The sequence below is a fragment of the Papilio xuthus genome, unplaced genomic scaffold (genome assembly GCF_000836235.2).
Source record: "Papilio xuthus unplaced genomic scaffold, Pxut_1.1 DF825946.1, whole genome shotgun sequence".
NCBI classification, from domain to species: domain Eukaryota; kingdom Metazoa; phylum Arthropoda; class Insecta; order Lepidoptera; family Papilionidae; genus Papilio; species Papilio xuthus.
This window is the reverse complement of record NW_013532703.1, coordinates 3,121,143-3,136,818: the sequence shown is the minus strand read 5'-3', so window position 1 is coordinate 3,136,818 and position 15,676 is coordinate 3,121,143. Positions and strand designations below refer to the sequence as shown.

At 33.7% G+C, this 15,676-nt stretch overlaps 6 protein-coding genes across 6 annotated transcripts; 1 reads left to right on the top strand and 5 right to left on the bottom strand.

The window, feature by feature from the left end:
• Positions 1 to 1,046: 1,046 nt before the first annotated feature.
• On the bottom strand, positions 1,047 to 1,646 carry LOC106123848 (uncharacterized). Its single transcript, XM_013320256.1, has 2 exons — positions 1,599 to 1,646; positions 1,047 to 1,391 (listed from the first exon to the last, which is right to left on the bottom strand). The coding sequence occupies exons 1-2, from the start codon at positions 1,644 to 1,646 to the stop codon at positions 1,047 to 1,049; spliced, it is 393 nt and encodes a 130-aa protein (XP_013175710.1).
• Positions 1,647 to 3,325: 1,679 nt separating this feature from the next.
• LOC106123847 (chorion class B protein PC10-like) lies at positions 3,326 to 3,915 on the bottom strand. The gene is made up of 2 exons (XM_013320255.1): positions 3,868 to 3,915; positions 3,326 to 3,748 (listed from the first exon to the last, which is right to left on the bottom strand). Exons 1-2 carry the CDS (start codon positions 3,913 to 3,915, stop codon positions 3,326 to 3,328), a joined length of 471 nt encoding a protein of 156 aa, XP_013175709.1.
• Positions 3,916 to 6,767: 2,852 nt separating this feature from the next.
• On the top strand, positions 6,768 to 7,296 carry LOC106123845 (chorion class CA protein ERA.2-like). The gene is made up of 2 exons (XM_013320253.1): positions 6,768 to 6,812; positions 6,982 to 7,296. The coding sequence occupies exons 1-2, from the start codon at positions 6,768 to 6,770 to the stop codon at positions 7,294 to 7,296; spliced, it is 360 nt and encodes a 119-aa protein (XP_013175707.1).
• Positions 7,297 to 8,453: 1,157 nt separating this feature from the next.
• LOC106123844 (chorion class B protein M1768-like) lies at positions 8,454 to 9,101 on the bottom strand. The gene has a single exon (XM_013320252.1). The coding sequence runs from the start codon at positions 9,099 to 9,101 to the stop codon at positions 8,454 to 8,456; it is 648 nt and encodes a 215-aa protein (XP_013175706.1).
• A 2,058-nt stretch (positions 9,102 to 11,159) lies between these two features.
• LOC106123843 (chorion class B protein M3A5-like) lies at positions 11,160 to 11,669 on the bottom strand. Its single transcript, XM_013320250.1, has one exon. The coding sequence runs from the start codon at positions 11,667 to 11,669 to the stop codon at positions 11,160 to 11,162; it is 510 nt and encodes a 169-aa protein (XP_013175704.1).
• A 2,187-nt stretch (positions 11,670 to 13,856) lies between these two features.
• Positions 13,857 to 14,255, bottom strand: LOC106123842 (chorion class A proteins Ld9-like). Its single transcript, XM_013320249.1, has one exon. The coding sequence runs from the start codon at positions 14,253 to 14,255 to the stop codon at positions 13,857 to 13,859; it is 399 nt and encodes a 132-aa protein (XP_013175703.1).
• Positions 14,256 to 15,676: the final 1,421 nt, after the last annotated feature.

The following is a 15,676-nucleotide window of genomic DNA, read 5'->3' as shown; positions in this document are numbered from 1 at the left end:
TAAAAAATTCTATGTTAGTATCGTCATATTTATTACAGATAGACACTTGAAACTTATTTTTTAGGCTGTTAATTTGATATAGATAATTGTGACATTCAATATATACAAAACATTTAGCCTCAAGAATAAGTAAAAAAAAGAAAAAAAAGTAGGCATCATGGTACCCACGCGTGGGCTTCGTAATCGTGGACTTAACATGTTATATACAACGTGAGTTAAGAGCAGGTACTGGGAGAACAGTTACATATTGCGAGCGTGCAGATGTTATTATACAATCTCTGAGCATATGGATATATTTAACATGTCAGCGTTTAAAATCAAACGTCTACTTAATGAGCGTTTCTTCCGTTCTTGATTCCGACTAATTAATCAAAAAAGTGAATTATATTACCCGTGCAGTTACCATGTGTGACAACTTGTAATTAGCTTTAAGTTACCACTTATATAATAGTTACATTGTTAGTTATAACAGCTGTAAGTTGTCCTGTTACTAAATAAAATAAAATAAGAATGCAATATAACAATAGGGGATGAATGTTTTGTGAGTATACTATGTCAGTCAGTATACTATGTCAAATATAGTTATAAAAATGTTGATGGTGATAAAACACGTTGTTACAGCATTTTAGCGATGTTTTGAAACATATAAATATGCATATATTACTTTGGTGTTAATTAATAAAATATATAGAACTATAGATAGACCGAAAAGGACAGAAAAACGTGATACATTTTTCAAATATTATTAGTTGCCCCAAAATTACATATTAACATGGTGAAAATTCATGTCATAGGTAGGTGCATAAGGATATAAGTGGGTAATCCTCATTTCTATTGAATTCCACTACAGATATTTAATAAGACAACAAAATTTTAATTAATTATGTATTTCAATTGTACAATGAATTATAAAACGTAACTATAAAACTAGAAATAACAACATCACAATAAAGTAAAAGTAACATTATTCCAACTTACATCAAATCTATGTGAAATTGTCTATAATTTACTAAGGCGAATTAACTTCGACTGAAACGTCTGATAGTTTAAAAGTATGGTCCACCGCATCTGACTTCGAAAGATTGTCTTCCAAATAAATCGTCTACTACAGCTGTACCGGCAGAAGGTAATGCCCCATCTACTGCGATCATACCATAGACAGGGAAACAACCACAAACTTTTATAGTCCCACCAATTGGTAAATCACCACCCATTGTCATATCTCCGTATTGTAATGATGGTACTAATTCTGAGATAGTTGGAGTTACTTGAATGTTATTAATAAATGGTGTTGCCATTGAATAAGCCTCGATTGCAGGTCCTGGTAACATTGTTGGTAGCGCGTTCGCGCAACCCGCTCCTGGAATACCTACAGGTATGCCGAAAGCTTCCTGAAATTTAAAACATGGTTATTAAATGTTCAACAACAAAATCACAGTAAAATAGCTGTCCTAATAAAAATTAAGACACATTATTTATATAAACTTCTATTAAGATTTACATTTAATAATGTAATATATTGAATAGTGGATGCTTCATAAGTCTCCTATAAGAGTATGGGTATTGCGCTAGAATAATGTTCTTAAAATTTTACTTACTGTTAAAAAATATGCTTGGAGACATAATATAGCGATTAGACGCACCATTTTCGAAGTATGAAAGCAAACTGATACTTTTCTTTGCGACCTGTTTATTTTTATATCGTTTACATTTTATCATTGTTACAACTAAGTTTGGTAATATGTTTTCTGTAAATATTATCAAGTATTACCATAATAGATTACATCAATAGGGCACGTAAGAAATAAAACATTATTAAATATATTTTTTTAATGTAATTAGGCACTGAAATTTGGATATAAGCAAAGAAATTGTTATCATTTTTAATAACTTAAGTAAGTCACGTCTAACCCGTTTGCATCAATTACTTTCTTACGATCTTGGGTAAGTTTTCTTTTTAAGTAATTAAAATAGACTAACACGCAATATTCTGTTCCAGCAAAGCACTTAATTCAGCTTTCGCCTCAATCCTCTTATTATTAATATTACAAATTGTAAATACGTCACCTCGTAAACCACTTGGGCATTTGCAACTCCAGTTCTATGTATATAGAGTCGTGCATTTGCAACTCCAGTTCTATGTATATAGAGTCGTAAAATCTTAAATGAAATTGTTACAGCTTTGAGATATAAACGAATATAATTCGAGTATAACGTCTTTTCGTTTTAAGGAACTTACGCTCACTAAAACAAAACTCCAGGAACCTGTACTACAATGATTTTGGAATTATCCTCTCCTCTTTATCTCCTTCAACATCCAAACGAATCCATACGCTCATACTTATCTATTACTTTTGTCATTTGAAACTCGACTTAACTGCATATTCGCAGTTCGTGATGAATTTCTAAAAAAAATATTTTCGCAATGTCATATTTTTATTTTTTCTTCTTCTCTCTTATTCTCTTCTTCTTTATTCATATAAAATTATTTAATGAGTAGGAAGAATATTTTTATTTGATGTTTTAATAGTTTTATGATAATTCAACTACATCTCCCTGTCCTTATCCCAAATACGTGGGGTCGGTCGTCAAACTTAATATCACGACTTCAAATAATGAAGCCTCTATTACTATTGTGTAGCATTTTAGTGTCTTTGTTATGTAGTTGATATCTACAATTTCAACTGCCTATAATGTCTTTAATACCTACTACTTAACTTATTTATTTCGCAAGTTCATTAATGATTAACTCGACATGAAAACGGTTCTCAAACTCGGGCCTTGCGGTATGCATGAATAGAAATCTCTCGTATCCCGTCTGCAAGCATTAAGGACTAAAGAAATTACACAATTACAATCTTTTTGACCTTTTTATTATTTTCAGCATTTACTTTTTTCTATTATAGCATTAAATTACCGTATTATTAATTGCAGACAGATGTTACTTCAGCGACTCACATAAGCGCCATAGCGAAGACGTAAGCATTAAATATACAATCACAAAGTTAGGACCGTCGGCAAAAGGATAGGGACAAGTAAGATAAGATTTTTAATATTCTTTGAATTATTTTGCTTCCTATTGTTTTAACATGGAATCTGCTCGTCTTGGCAGATGAACTACTATGACTGCAGTCATGATTTCACTGAATGTCACGTTTATATGAGTTTGTAAATGATCATATCTCTTTGTGATGTATATGACTACGCCAAATGAGTGTTTAGTCGTTGGTCACGGTAATTTATTTTTAAAGGTATTAAAAACACATAAACTTGTAAAAAACAGTTCATTTAATTAACATAACATATTTATTATAAACAAAATAATCTAATAAACGTAGCTACACGATGCTGGTGTCAATCCGATTTGGGAGTAATCGATAACAGGTCCGACATACATAAATGATCCATCAGGAGACACTTCGCTTATAATACCCACTTCACCATCTCCACATCCATATTCTACAGCCCCTTGTCCAGCTGCAGGTAAGGGACCTTCTAATGCAGCAGTCCCTAATACTGGTAACTGTCCACAAACAGATAAAGCGCCCTCTACAATAAGATTGTCAGAAACAATTGTAACACCATTAGGTGCGATGGGTGATGCACTTGTCACTGCAAATCCTCCACCATGAGATGGAGTATATCCTGGTAGACCATGTCCTACACCACCACATGGCAGTGCACTTTCAGGCGCAATTGCACCAATAATGCCATTGTAGACCGTGGCAGTACATTGGCCTGTTATAACCTGAAATAGATAATAAATTTTAATCTGTGTGTAATTTTTTATATAATAAATAGTGTTTTATTATCTGCAATCTCGCGCGATTTTTAATAACCTCAAATTGGTTGAATTTAAATACTTACATGAAGTATAAATATAGATAAACAGAGTATGAAGAAATTTGCTGACATTTTATTTGTTTGCCGCAAGGCTTATGTAGGAATGGTGCCTTAAATTTATGTAAATGTTTTTATACTGAAATTGAAATAATGTTAAGTCACATTTCATTTTCAGATTGTAAAATATATTTTGTTTTCATGATTATAACGAAAGAAATCTACTTTTATATACATTTCACTGACAGAATGCGGCTTATCTTTATTACATAAACCAATATTACTAGTACTTCTCGCAACTTACAATATTAGAAATACTGTAGACCTTTTTAAATGTATTTCGTTAATATATTTTTGAAAGTCTGTTTTTACGATTACACATATACTATTGATAACTTTAATACGTTGAATTTTATTTTATTTCTTTTTACATCAATCTCGACACAATATAATTTTGTAGAAATACACATTTTGCTTTTGTTGAATATAACAATTTTTATGAATTAAGATGTTACAGATTAAGCTGTAGCGTCTTAACATGAAGCTTGCTTGTATTTAAAGATATTTGTTAATTTTTCTATCCCAGTTTTTTTTTATCCGAAATATAAATTCTTAGACATAACACGAGCTTATGATGACGTAGTGAAGATCAGACCGCAGCTATATTGTTAACTTTATTAAGTACCAATGGTGTAACGTCTGTCTACACTGTAGATATTCGCTTCGTGATCCACACTATTTCTACCATTGTCCAACAATACAATCCAATAAAATGCTAATGATTCGTAATTAAACTATGCATGTGAACAACACTTTATTCGTTAATTGAGATACAATTTTCATATCAATATAATTAATGTTATGTCTTGATGTAATAATATCACATTTTCTCTTTCGTTATTAATCTCATTTCTCATTTTACTTTGATTTCAAGCATTATTAGATTCTTAACTGATATATAAACACGGCTAAAAACTCTCGTATATTCGTCCGGTGGTGGCACGGACTAGTTTCGACCCCATCGGAGGCCTTTTAGTTTAGTATAATGTCTCACGAAAGTTTGAATATTTTAATTATTAGATTCTTATATCGCCTTCCTTAAATATTACACATCTCATTATACCTATGTTTTGTATGTACACATTAGTCTGAAAAATGATAACACATCATCAAAGTAGCAACACCAGAGCTTTATGGGAAATTATGTCAAAACTGTGTACAATTATGATTTCTAGATAAAACCATTGTTTTCCTATAATTAATTATAGAGTTTATTCGATCTACATGTTCATCAGCCTGTCTTTTTCCCTACGAAGGGTCGGCACAGTACCTTCTACTTTTCTATTCATTATAATTAATCCTTAAATGTTAGTTTTTTGGTAGAAGGTCTCTCCAGAAGGGCTCAACGAATCTAATTGAAACACAAATGTAGACATAGTAAGGAAGAAATAGGCTACTACTTAACTTTTTTTTAAATTCCGTGCAAACGGAGAAGCGGGCGACAGATAGTCATTAGACAAGGAAGAAAGGCATCGCTATGCAATAATGCTAAACTTATCTATTTTATGTCACTCAATGTTCGGGTCATTGAAGCGTTGTTTATTAAATTAGTGTTGGTATATGGTTCAGAGAACATTCTGACCGAGTTGTCGACGATAGATAAATTAGCTTGACTACTATAAATTTACTTTATGGAATTATCTTATTCTATAAATTTATCAAATGTATTCTCAAGAAATTAGAATAAACTTGTTAGCATTAAAATTTGTCGTTTCTATAAAGTTTGATTATGAATTTATACTAAAATTTAATTAAATTATTTATTATTGTATCATGTGGTTCAGGAATTTAATAAAAACGGATGTTATATTATTCTTATTTTATTGTAAAAAAACAATTACACGTACAAATAATTAAACTGTAATCTCATTCTATATGTAGCCTCTGAAATTAGGGCCTATTGGTGAACCGAAACCGATTTCACCAGGGAAACCAAAGTTACCATAACCGAAAGGCATAGCAGGTGGAATGACACCTTCATTGGTGATACCAACTTCCCCGTTTCCACATCCAAATGATACCGCGCCTCGTCCAGCCGCAGGTAATTCTCCTTGCACAGCCACACTGGCTAAGAAAGGTAGTTGACCAGAGACAATAATCGGTCCTTCGATGATCAAATTGTCAGAAAATATCGATAATGTCCCAGGTGGGATGTGAGATAAGCTAGAGACGGGGAAGTTTTCAACAATCGATGGTCCATACGTCAATGGAGTCTCAGCTATGATAGGTGCACAGGGCAGCCCTGCGAATGGTCCGTGGGCTAAGCCAGGGTTGCCCAAAATTAGATTGTCCGCAGCCATTCCGTTACCAATAAATCCATGGTAAGGATTTGTTCCACATAATTGGCCGTTAATTGTCTGAAAAAGAAAGAACTACTTTAAAAGATGACTAACGAAATAGTTATTGAAGTATTAATTAAAAACGGGTCAGATTAGCAAAGATCCATCGATCCCAAAAAAAAAATCAGTCCGGTTAATTGGTAATATCATCTAGTTAACCTAATCGAACCTTTTAGAAGATTTACCTTTAATAAAAGTGTTGAAACAAATATGAAAATAGTTTTTGAATACATATTTTGTGTAGAATAAACACAATAATGATTAGTATGTTAGAAATAAAAGTTTATATATCAGTTGATGTGGGTTTTTAAGTACATTAGTTTAATGTGTAATACTACTTTCTTAATTATTGCGTTTTATTCAATTGTAATTATTATCTATATTTCGTACGTTGAAAGATATATTAAACACATTTGATCGTGTTACAAATAGCTTGATTCTTGCAAAATGAATAACGAAAGAATATATAAAACTATACATGATACGTATCATGGTTTTGATTCAGGTTTAGTTTGTCTTGGGGAAACAATGTTCAACTTATCAAGCCTTGTTTTGACGATCGGCCTGGTTCAGGTAATTATTTAGTTATAACTTACACCTGGAACTACAGTTTTAAGGTGGATCGATCCATTATTGTACTTCTCATGAATGAAATTGATTAGTTTTAGTTCAGCCTGTCTTTAAATATTGTGATACTTTTTAAACTTTCTAAAAGTTTTTTAATTTTAATTTTATCCATCAGGTTGCATTCTGCCAGCTTGCGAGTCTCGGTCCAGGAATAAATGCTCCAGGATATGGTTTCGGAGACTTAGCTCATACTCCTACTGGTTTTGGAGGGTGGGGTGGTTCAGGTTATCCTGGTGTTGGAACATATGGAGGTGTTGGTACAGCTGATATTGCTGTAGCGGGAGAGATTCCTGTAGCGGGTAGTACGGTAGTAGTTGGACAAGTACCGGTCAGAGGCAGCGTGGGTTTTAGTGGCCCGATCCCTGCTGGTGGGATCCTAGCAGTGTCTGGAAGTTGCAACTGCGGTGTAAATGGAGCCATATTGAATTAATGTTACCAGTGTCTGATTTTTGTTTCAATAAAATATTTTTTCGTTACAATTTATTATTTTTATTTTTGGTTTATACTTCTAAGTGACATATTTATTTCTAGTTAAATCGTCATAATTCTAAATGAAAGATCAAAACAACGTAATAATTTTATATTTGTAAAGAAACCGCAGAAAATCCGTTTGAACTCATATACTGAAAATTCCAAAATTTTACTTGTGTTAACTCAGGCACACTTTTAACATTTTTGAGTGAACATTTTTACTATTGGTTATAACGCTTAATTCGACGAAACTTTTTGTAGCAAAAAAAACCTGTTTTTTTAGTAAAGTCATACTTAAGTAATTTTCTCTAAACTAGTTCAGTAGTTTTTTTTATTAGTTGTTCGTCACACTGGACACCATCGAATTAAGGGTTAAGTCGTTTGGTTATTTTTTTGTCAATAAATAGTTTGATTTAATGTCTTGTGGCTAACAAAGAGTATGTTTTACTTAGAAAGCTACAGCTTTCTAAGTTACAACTTAAAGTGAGCTTAGTTAGGATTTATATATTCATAGTACTTACTCTATATTGGTTAAAGTCCATATTATAATAAGTAGATGGCTCTAGTATTTTAATTTTAATAAAGTTCTACGTTATAAGCTTTTAGTAATACATAAGCCTTCTTTTTTTAGTCGCTGCATGATAGAAAATCTAAATAGGCTTAAATTTCAACATAACATACCTTTATTTACTTATCTCTAACAAAACTTGATTTATACTCACTAGCTGTTGCCGTTTTTCCCGACTATGTTCTACATCTATGCCAAATTTTAGCGAGATCCATACCATCAAACAAACATCCATGCACCCATCCATCTAAACATTCGCATTTATAATATTAGTAAGATTTCTGTAACTATAAAAAGGCATTACTTCCTGATATTGATATAATTTGGGACAACTTCCTTTATAGACTAATCAAAACATATTCATAGGTTTATATTATAATACGAATTCCCATAGAGGTACACTGTCAATAATCAGAGGATTTGTTTATTGAAAATACGATATCGAAGATAATATTTTATTAAATTATTAATTTATTATAAATTATAATTTTCCATCATCATATAATTAAAACGGAGAGATATTTAAAATAAATAAATTACAATAAAACTTAGACTACAATAGGATTCCCAGTTCCAAATTCATTAGGGATGCCAGGAGCAAAATTGTTGAATCCAAATCCATTGCCTCCAAATCCTGGACCCATTGGTACTCCGCCGTAAGGCATACCAGGCATGGGACCAACAGGACCTGTGTTCTCATTCACCATACCAATATTTCCATTTCCACAACCATAAGATACTGCGCCTTGACCTGTAGCTGCTAGAGGTCCTTCCAGGGAGACACTACCTAAGAAAGGTAGTTGTCCATTTACCGCTAATGGTCCTTCAACTAATAAATTCTCGGATAGCACAGACAGGCCATGAGGAGCGCCTGGTGATGAACTTGTAACTTGGAAGCCTCTGCTATTAGATGCTGCAATGTCACCGATTTGTAAACCGGCTAATTTCGGTTCGTATCCTAAAGGATGAGCAACTGGTAACGTAGCTTCTGTAACAGCTAATGTATTAGCAACCGCTAAATTGTTGGCTGCCGCTATATTAGCGTTAGCTATATTATTAGTTGCTATATTGTTTGCAGTAGCTATATTATTAGCTGCGAGATTATTAGCTGCTATATTAGCAGCAGCAATATTGTTAGCTGCTAGAGGATTTCCAGGTCCTAATGGATTGCTTGCTGCTAAACCATTTCCTAACATCCCATTGTTAAATGATGATCCAAGGAATTGTCCATGACCATTCTGTAAAAAAAAATAATAATAATAAATTAATAATTCTAATTTAAAATCATTTAACAAAATTAATTTACAAATGAATAAATATTTTACCTGGATAAGAAAACAAGCGGAGATAATAAAAAAAATTAAAGACATAATTGATATGATTTGAAAGTATCAAGATTGTTGAATGAATACTCTATGCGATGCTTCGTATAATATATACTGAATTTTATAAAAATGTCGTAATAACATAAAAGATATAACATTACGTCCGATTATTTAAATAATTATCATGTATTGTATCATCATTATCAATAATTTCTCAATTCATGTATTCAAAATCGTGACTTTTTATTAATAATTATTATGTTAGTTAATTTATATTTATGTGGTAAAAGGCGATTCATCTTATCTCTATCTGTAAAAGTAATGAAGTTGAATCTGGATAACAAAAAGTCTAAGAGACCACAACATATTTCTAGCTTACAGAGGTTTCTCTTTAACCCGAGTTTCTCGCTTATAGACGTCGTCCGTCCAGACCGAACAATGGCTCTCGCTAATTTTTCCAGGTTCGCATTGAAATAAATTTGAATAAGTTTATCTTATTGTTAATTATTTCTACTATATTTTGTTAATAGTAAAAGTATTTTACTGCGAAATTTTCCTAAGAAATATCAAATTAGTTTAGAAAAAGATTTATGGTAATTAAACGTAGAACGTAACATAACTTGTGCTACAATTTTGCAATTATTTTGCATCTTGAAATATCTACAGGGGTTGATAAAATATATTTTCTCCATAGTTCTTGTTTAAACCTTTGGACGACGACAGTTATTATTTTATTATCATTCCTTTATTTACTTATTTTATATCAATTAATTAGGTTCCGGATGACATGTATTGGTGAAATCTCGGAATGATGGTATATTGTGGGAGTCTTAGCATCAACAGATGCCTCTAATATATTATGGTACTATTATTATAAAATTCGGTTATATTATTATGTAACGTTATGAAGAAAATCCGACACTGTGTCGGTGTACTGGCACAACACTAGCCTTACCAAAATGTCGACGTTTATGTTCCGTCAATAATCATTCTGACACTTGACTTGGTAACGAAAGCGCACCATTCGCAACAAAGGATTCTAACTAATAATGTCCAATAGTAAAAACTGAAAGTTTTTCGTAATTATTAATTTTGTGGTATAAATAGAAACAACATAAAATTGTCTCCAACGTCGTATGGAAGACAATTATTTTCTCATATTCATCAAAAGAAACAATACATTCTAAACACTCGAAGGATAGCAAACCTGTTATACAGTTTTTGTATCTTAGCTACGTATTTGTTTAGTTTTTAAAAGTTATAAAAATAATTTACACTTAGTTTTTTTTAATTTTTTGATGAAGTCTGTTCTTCAGATGTAAACACTGACTTGAAGATATCAATCTGATAATAATAGTTACAGAACTTTTGGTCCATTTCCAACGTTTTCACCTGATTTTTCGTCGACCAAGTGATCTTCAGCTTTCGAAGATTTGGAGAGCTTAGATTTTAAATGTTTTTGTCATTTAGTTGCAGGAATTTTGAAAATATCCTTGTAAAATGGATTTATTCATATTTTATAAACTATTGACCTTAAATTCTTGTTGCTTTTCTTCGATTTTTTTTAGGATTCCCTATAATATAATATGTCTTTAAATTCTCAGTCAATTTTAAATTTGTAGCACTCTATTATTAAAGTAATTATTACTCGAAATATTTCAAGGTAAAGCTTAATTCTTAGTTGTCATTTTACATTTGTATAGTTTTGCTTTGTGAAAATGAATTTAAATATTAATAAACGTTATTTTATAATCTTGATTCTATGTCTTATTTCTCAACTATAAAAGGATACATTTACATATTCTGGTAGTCATATCCAAAAATAATTTTTTATAAAAAAATAAAATTAAAAAGAACATATTTATTTATAAAGTTTTATTAACATTTATTACGTCTATAACATTTATACATTAATTTTAATAAAATATTTTAAATTGCTTCACATCTGTTAAGACCATTCAAACCCAAACCGGCAGGTCCCAAACCAGCAGGTCCCAAACCGTAGTTGGGTCCGGCAAATCCAGGGCCGTATCCGAAGCCGGGACCGAAACCAGGTCCGAAACCGGGCCCGAAACCGTTGGCGTATGCCATTTCAGGTGTGGGCATTATATCTTCGCTGATCATGCCTACATTTCCATTGCCGCAGCCGTATGAAACGGCACCAGAGCCGGCGGTTGGGAGAGCGCCTTCCAATTCTACTGTGCCTAAGAAAGGGAGTTGACCTCCAACAGCCAATGGACCTGTGTATTCGTTGTCAGAAATAACTGACACACCCATAGGAGCGATGGGAGATATACTCGATACCATAAAACCACCACCGTTAGATGAAGGTAGAGTAGCTGGTCCTAAAGGTGTAAATTCAGGGGCGATCATAGGTCCCGGGCCGTAGGGGGCACCATAGGGAGCTCCGCAGCCAAATCCTGGTCCTGCCCAACCCATAGCTTCAGGCGCCAGACCAGGAGCAAGCATGTTGTTATTTAAGAACTGGCCAGCAATAATCTGCAATAAAAAATATTTTTATTTTCTTATAATTTATGATGATTAAAAAGATTCATGCCAAGTGACAACGTTTTGCTCAAAGGCTCATGAAAGAACAAAATACATTTGATGATTTTAGGACTTACTTGGAACAGTGCTGTTTGTACACACAGAAGGAAAGTAAAGGAAGACATGTTTGTTAATTCGATGAACAATCGAGTGATACTGATGCTCAAAGTTCTTTAGTCACTTTATATAGGTTAGATTATCAATTTCTCAAATTGTTTATGTAAATATTATGAAAAATTTTGTCGTTAACATTACAAACGATACGTGTCTTGATAAATATTTTATTAATAAATTATAATTTCTGTTATAATTTACATAGATTATAATATTGAGTTGTAAGGTGTATATGTTGAAATAGATAAGCTCGTAAATTTGTAGAAATGATTTTTTAATGTTTATTTATTTATTAATTGTTATTGCTATTATAAAACAAAGCCATAAATCAATTTACATAACAGGGGTGGTCTTATCGATAAGCGATCTCTTCCAGGTCATTTTCCAACCGTTTTTTTTAAATTTAGATTGGCCATAAAATAAATGGTTATTTGGACATGAAATTATAAAAGAAGTCAAAACTGTATAGTATAGTAAATACATATCGGCGTAATTCCAACAATAACCAAACTAAAACATTTTGAAAAAACGATGCTTAATGTGAAATAGTGTTTAAGCCCCTTAGATGTGATATGTATATCAGAAACAAAGGAATTTAATTTAAAACACGTAAACTACAGTATAACTGTAGAAAAGCTATGAGCGCCATCTATTAAAACAAATCATACACTTAACAAAAGCATATTGGTGATACTAGTTGCCTCTACCAAAGCCTCAAGTTACAAGTTTTCATAACCAACCTTGGGCAAATGGATGTTTTTAAGTTATTAGCTAGGTGGCGCTATTTTTAATACTAAAAATTAAGTTAATAATTCTTATCTAGAAAGGCATATCAAAATCTCTAAGTAAAAATATAATAGAATTTCGATTCTAAATCACAAAACCTGAATTCAAATTATTTGCCCATCATTGCCACAGTTCATTGTTACTGCAGATTGTTTTTTTTCTCAGATGTTTACTTATTGCGCTTTCTTTTTTCTTGCTACTGATCTTGTTATATATTCAATTGACCATTGAACAGACTTAAAATTATTTTTTTAATTACAGAATTCTCTTGGTCAGTGTTTACAGCCAGCTCATGTTAGCAGCAGACACGGGTCTTGGTTATGGACCGGGATTTGCTAAAGCGTATGGACCCAGTATAGCATCAGACCTTTGTTAAAGATACGGTTCTGGACCAGCGCTGTACGGTCCTGAACCTTATGGTCCTAGTTTTTTTGTTACTTTGAAATAAAAATTAAACAATCCATGAGAGATAAATAAAGTGAAAACTAAGTAGAATAAACTATTTACTATAAAATCTTTTATTTTAATCAAATCTATTGACCAAAAGGGACAAAATTTTACCGATATTTTAGTTAACAATAATATGAATGTAAATAATTATAACTAGCAGTATATATAGCAGTAATATTCTCGGGTGATAAAAAAAATAAAGATGTAACAGTTTAATATGATAAATAAAACATTTATTACGCAACTACTTTAAAAAGTTCTGTTTAATGACTTTCTGACCTATTTCTTTTCTTGTACCTGGCCAATAATAAATATGACTAGCAGTTACCCGAAAATCTGTCCGCGCAGAATAAAAAAAAATATATAATGCTTGAGTATTCTTCCAGGATATGTTCTATATCCATGCCAAATTTCATTATGATACGTTTGCCGTTCTCGAGATACTTCCTAACGAACATTCATCCAAACATTATCATTTACAATATTAGTAAGATATCTATGTAGACTGAACAAACCAGGGCAGTAATCATCATTATTATTAGATTTATAACAAGTATTACGATCATTAAGATACGGTTTAATGTAAATATATTAATCGGTTCTCTATTGTTTGGCTAAGATCAAATTGGTGAACTAGAAATAATATTAGAAGAAAATAATATAATAGTACTAGAGTATATGTAAGTAAAGACAGTAGATAATTTATATTACTTTATTTAAAATATTCTATTAGTACATGTAAGGAGCCCCGCAACCGCAACCGCACCGGCCGGCTATAGTGACGACACCGCCAGCGGGCACATCGCCAGCGAACTGTACGGCACCAAGGATAGGCACCTGTCCCGCTACTACAGTGGTGCCGGCAACCGGCATCTCCCCGGCGACGGCCACGTCTCCCACACCAGTGCCGCCGTAAGCCGGGCCTACGCCGTATGCAGGGCCTACACCGTACGCAGCGGGACCATATGGTACTGGACCAGCGAACGGTGCCGGACCCGCGAGTCCATACCCATAGGGTCCAGAACCGAGAAGACCGGGGGCTAGGCCTGGAGCATAAGCTACTTCTTCGACGAGCGCGGGTCCGCAGCCAAGCTCATATTCAGCGCCGATAGCCGGAGCAAGGCCCATTCCGAGTCCGTTACCTAAATATTGGCCGCATGTAATCTAAAAATAATTATGGACATGTTATTAATATTGATATTTTAAATAAGTGTGACTAAGGCCTAGTTACCCCTAAGTTAGGGTAGGCTCCGAGTCCCTCAGCGGGAACATATAGTGAGCTGATCATGATGAATTAAGTATGCAAAAAACTTTTATAATATTTTTACCTGAATGACACAAATTTGTGCGCAGACAAACAAAAGAGTAGAGGTTGACATTATTTTTGTGTGTTTTATGATAGAGTTAAAGAAAGAATGCATTTATCGTTTACGTATGCGACTTTTATAGGTACTTCAAACGATCAATGATGTTACAAACGGTTGCATGGGCTTTGAATTGCTATAGATAACGAAATTTTTTACACGTTTTGTTATCACTAACTCGCGTAACAGAAGTGTAAACGAGTGCTTATGTTGGTAAAAGTTATGAAATGTAAGCTGGACAATACAAAAAAAAAAAAACCTAAATTATCTATTTTAAAACACAGTGCACACGAATATTGTGTCATTGATGCATGGTAACATATAAAAACTATTGTACCCATCCCCATATCCACATTTGTGTATAGTCTAAGTGAGAACCATCAATAAATCAAAATGTTCGCTAAAACCGTATTCTTGTTTTGCGCTCAAACAATTCTTGCTCAGGTATAGTTTTAAATTTTATTAGAACGCACATCGTAATTAAATATGAACTATGTATTTATTTTATTATTATTATGCAGGTTATTACATGCGCATGCTGGGGCAATGCATTCAACTCCGGGTGGCCCGCTGGATGGGCAGGCGAGGGTTTGGGCTGGGCGGGTCTGGTCCTGACCGAAGCTCCTCTCATGGAGGTAGCGCCGTGTGCCGCTGGTGCGCCATTTATGGGCGCTGGCTGGGCTGGCTACGGACCGCTCGGAGCAGCCGCATCCAGTGGGGGCGGCTTCCCTACTTCGAGTGCCTCGCCTATTCCCCCCGTGGGACTGTCCGTGGCCTCTGATAATGCTATCGAAGGAATCCTGGCTGTCGGAGGGGAGCTGCCTTTCTTAGGCACAGTGGGTTTGGAGGGCGCTTTACCTACGGCTGGTGCGGGTGCAGTGTCTTATGGGTGCGGCAGCGGGGCAGTAGGCATGGTGGCGGAAGACGTCGCGTTTGCGGGCGCGGGATGGCCGGCGGCTGGACTAGGCTACGGACCGGCTTGGGCGGGAAGTCTCGGATGGGCTGGTCGTGGCGCCGCTCCCTTCGGCTGCGGCTGTGGAGCTATTTAATACTTTTTTAAAATAATCAAATTGTAAATAAGACTAAATAAATTCCTGAACAAAACAATTATACTTTTCTTTGACTACTTAATTATGGTACCGAATTTAGAGGAGAGAAAAAATTGTGTTCAACTAATGAACGCTC

Bases quoted from the DNA above. Each gene is read 5' to 3' on its own strand.
- LOC106123842 (XM_013320249.1), bottom strand. From the start codon at position 14,255: ATGGGCCTTGCTCCGGCTATCGGCGCTGAATATGAGCTTGGCTGCGGA.
- LOC106123844 (XM_013320252.1), bottom strand. From the start codon at position 9,101: ATGTTAGGAAATGGTTTAGCAGCAAGCAATCCATTAGGACCTGGAAAT.
- LOC106123845 (XM_013320253.1), top strand. From the start codon at position 6,768: ATGTTCAACTTATCAAGCCTTGTTTTGACGATCGGCCTGGTTCAG. The intron at 6,813-6,981 runs GTAATTATTTAG...TTTATCCATCAG, and splicing joins TGACGATCGGCCTGGTTCAG to GTTGCATTCTGCCAGCTTGC.
- LOC106123843 (XM_013320250.1), bottom strand. From the start codon at position 11,669: ATGGGTTGGGCAGGACCAGGATTTGGCTGCGGAGCTCCCTATGGTGCC.
- LOC106123847 (XM_013320255.1), bottom strand. From the start codon at position 3,915: ATGTCAGCAAATTTCTTCATACTCTGTTTATCTATATTTATACTTCAT. The intron at 3,749-3,867 runs GTAAGTATTTAA...TATCTATTTCAG, and splicing joins TATCTATATTTATACTTCAT to GTTATAACAGGCCAATGTAC.
- LOC106123848 (XM_013320256.1), bottom strand. From the start codon at position 1,646: ATGGTGCGTCTAATCGCTATATTATGTCTCCAAGCATATTTTTTAACA. The intron at 1,392-1,598 runs GTAAGTAAAATT...TTTAAATTTCAG, and splicing joins TCCAAGCATATTTTTTAACA to GAAGCTTTCGGCATACCTGT.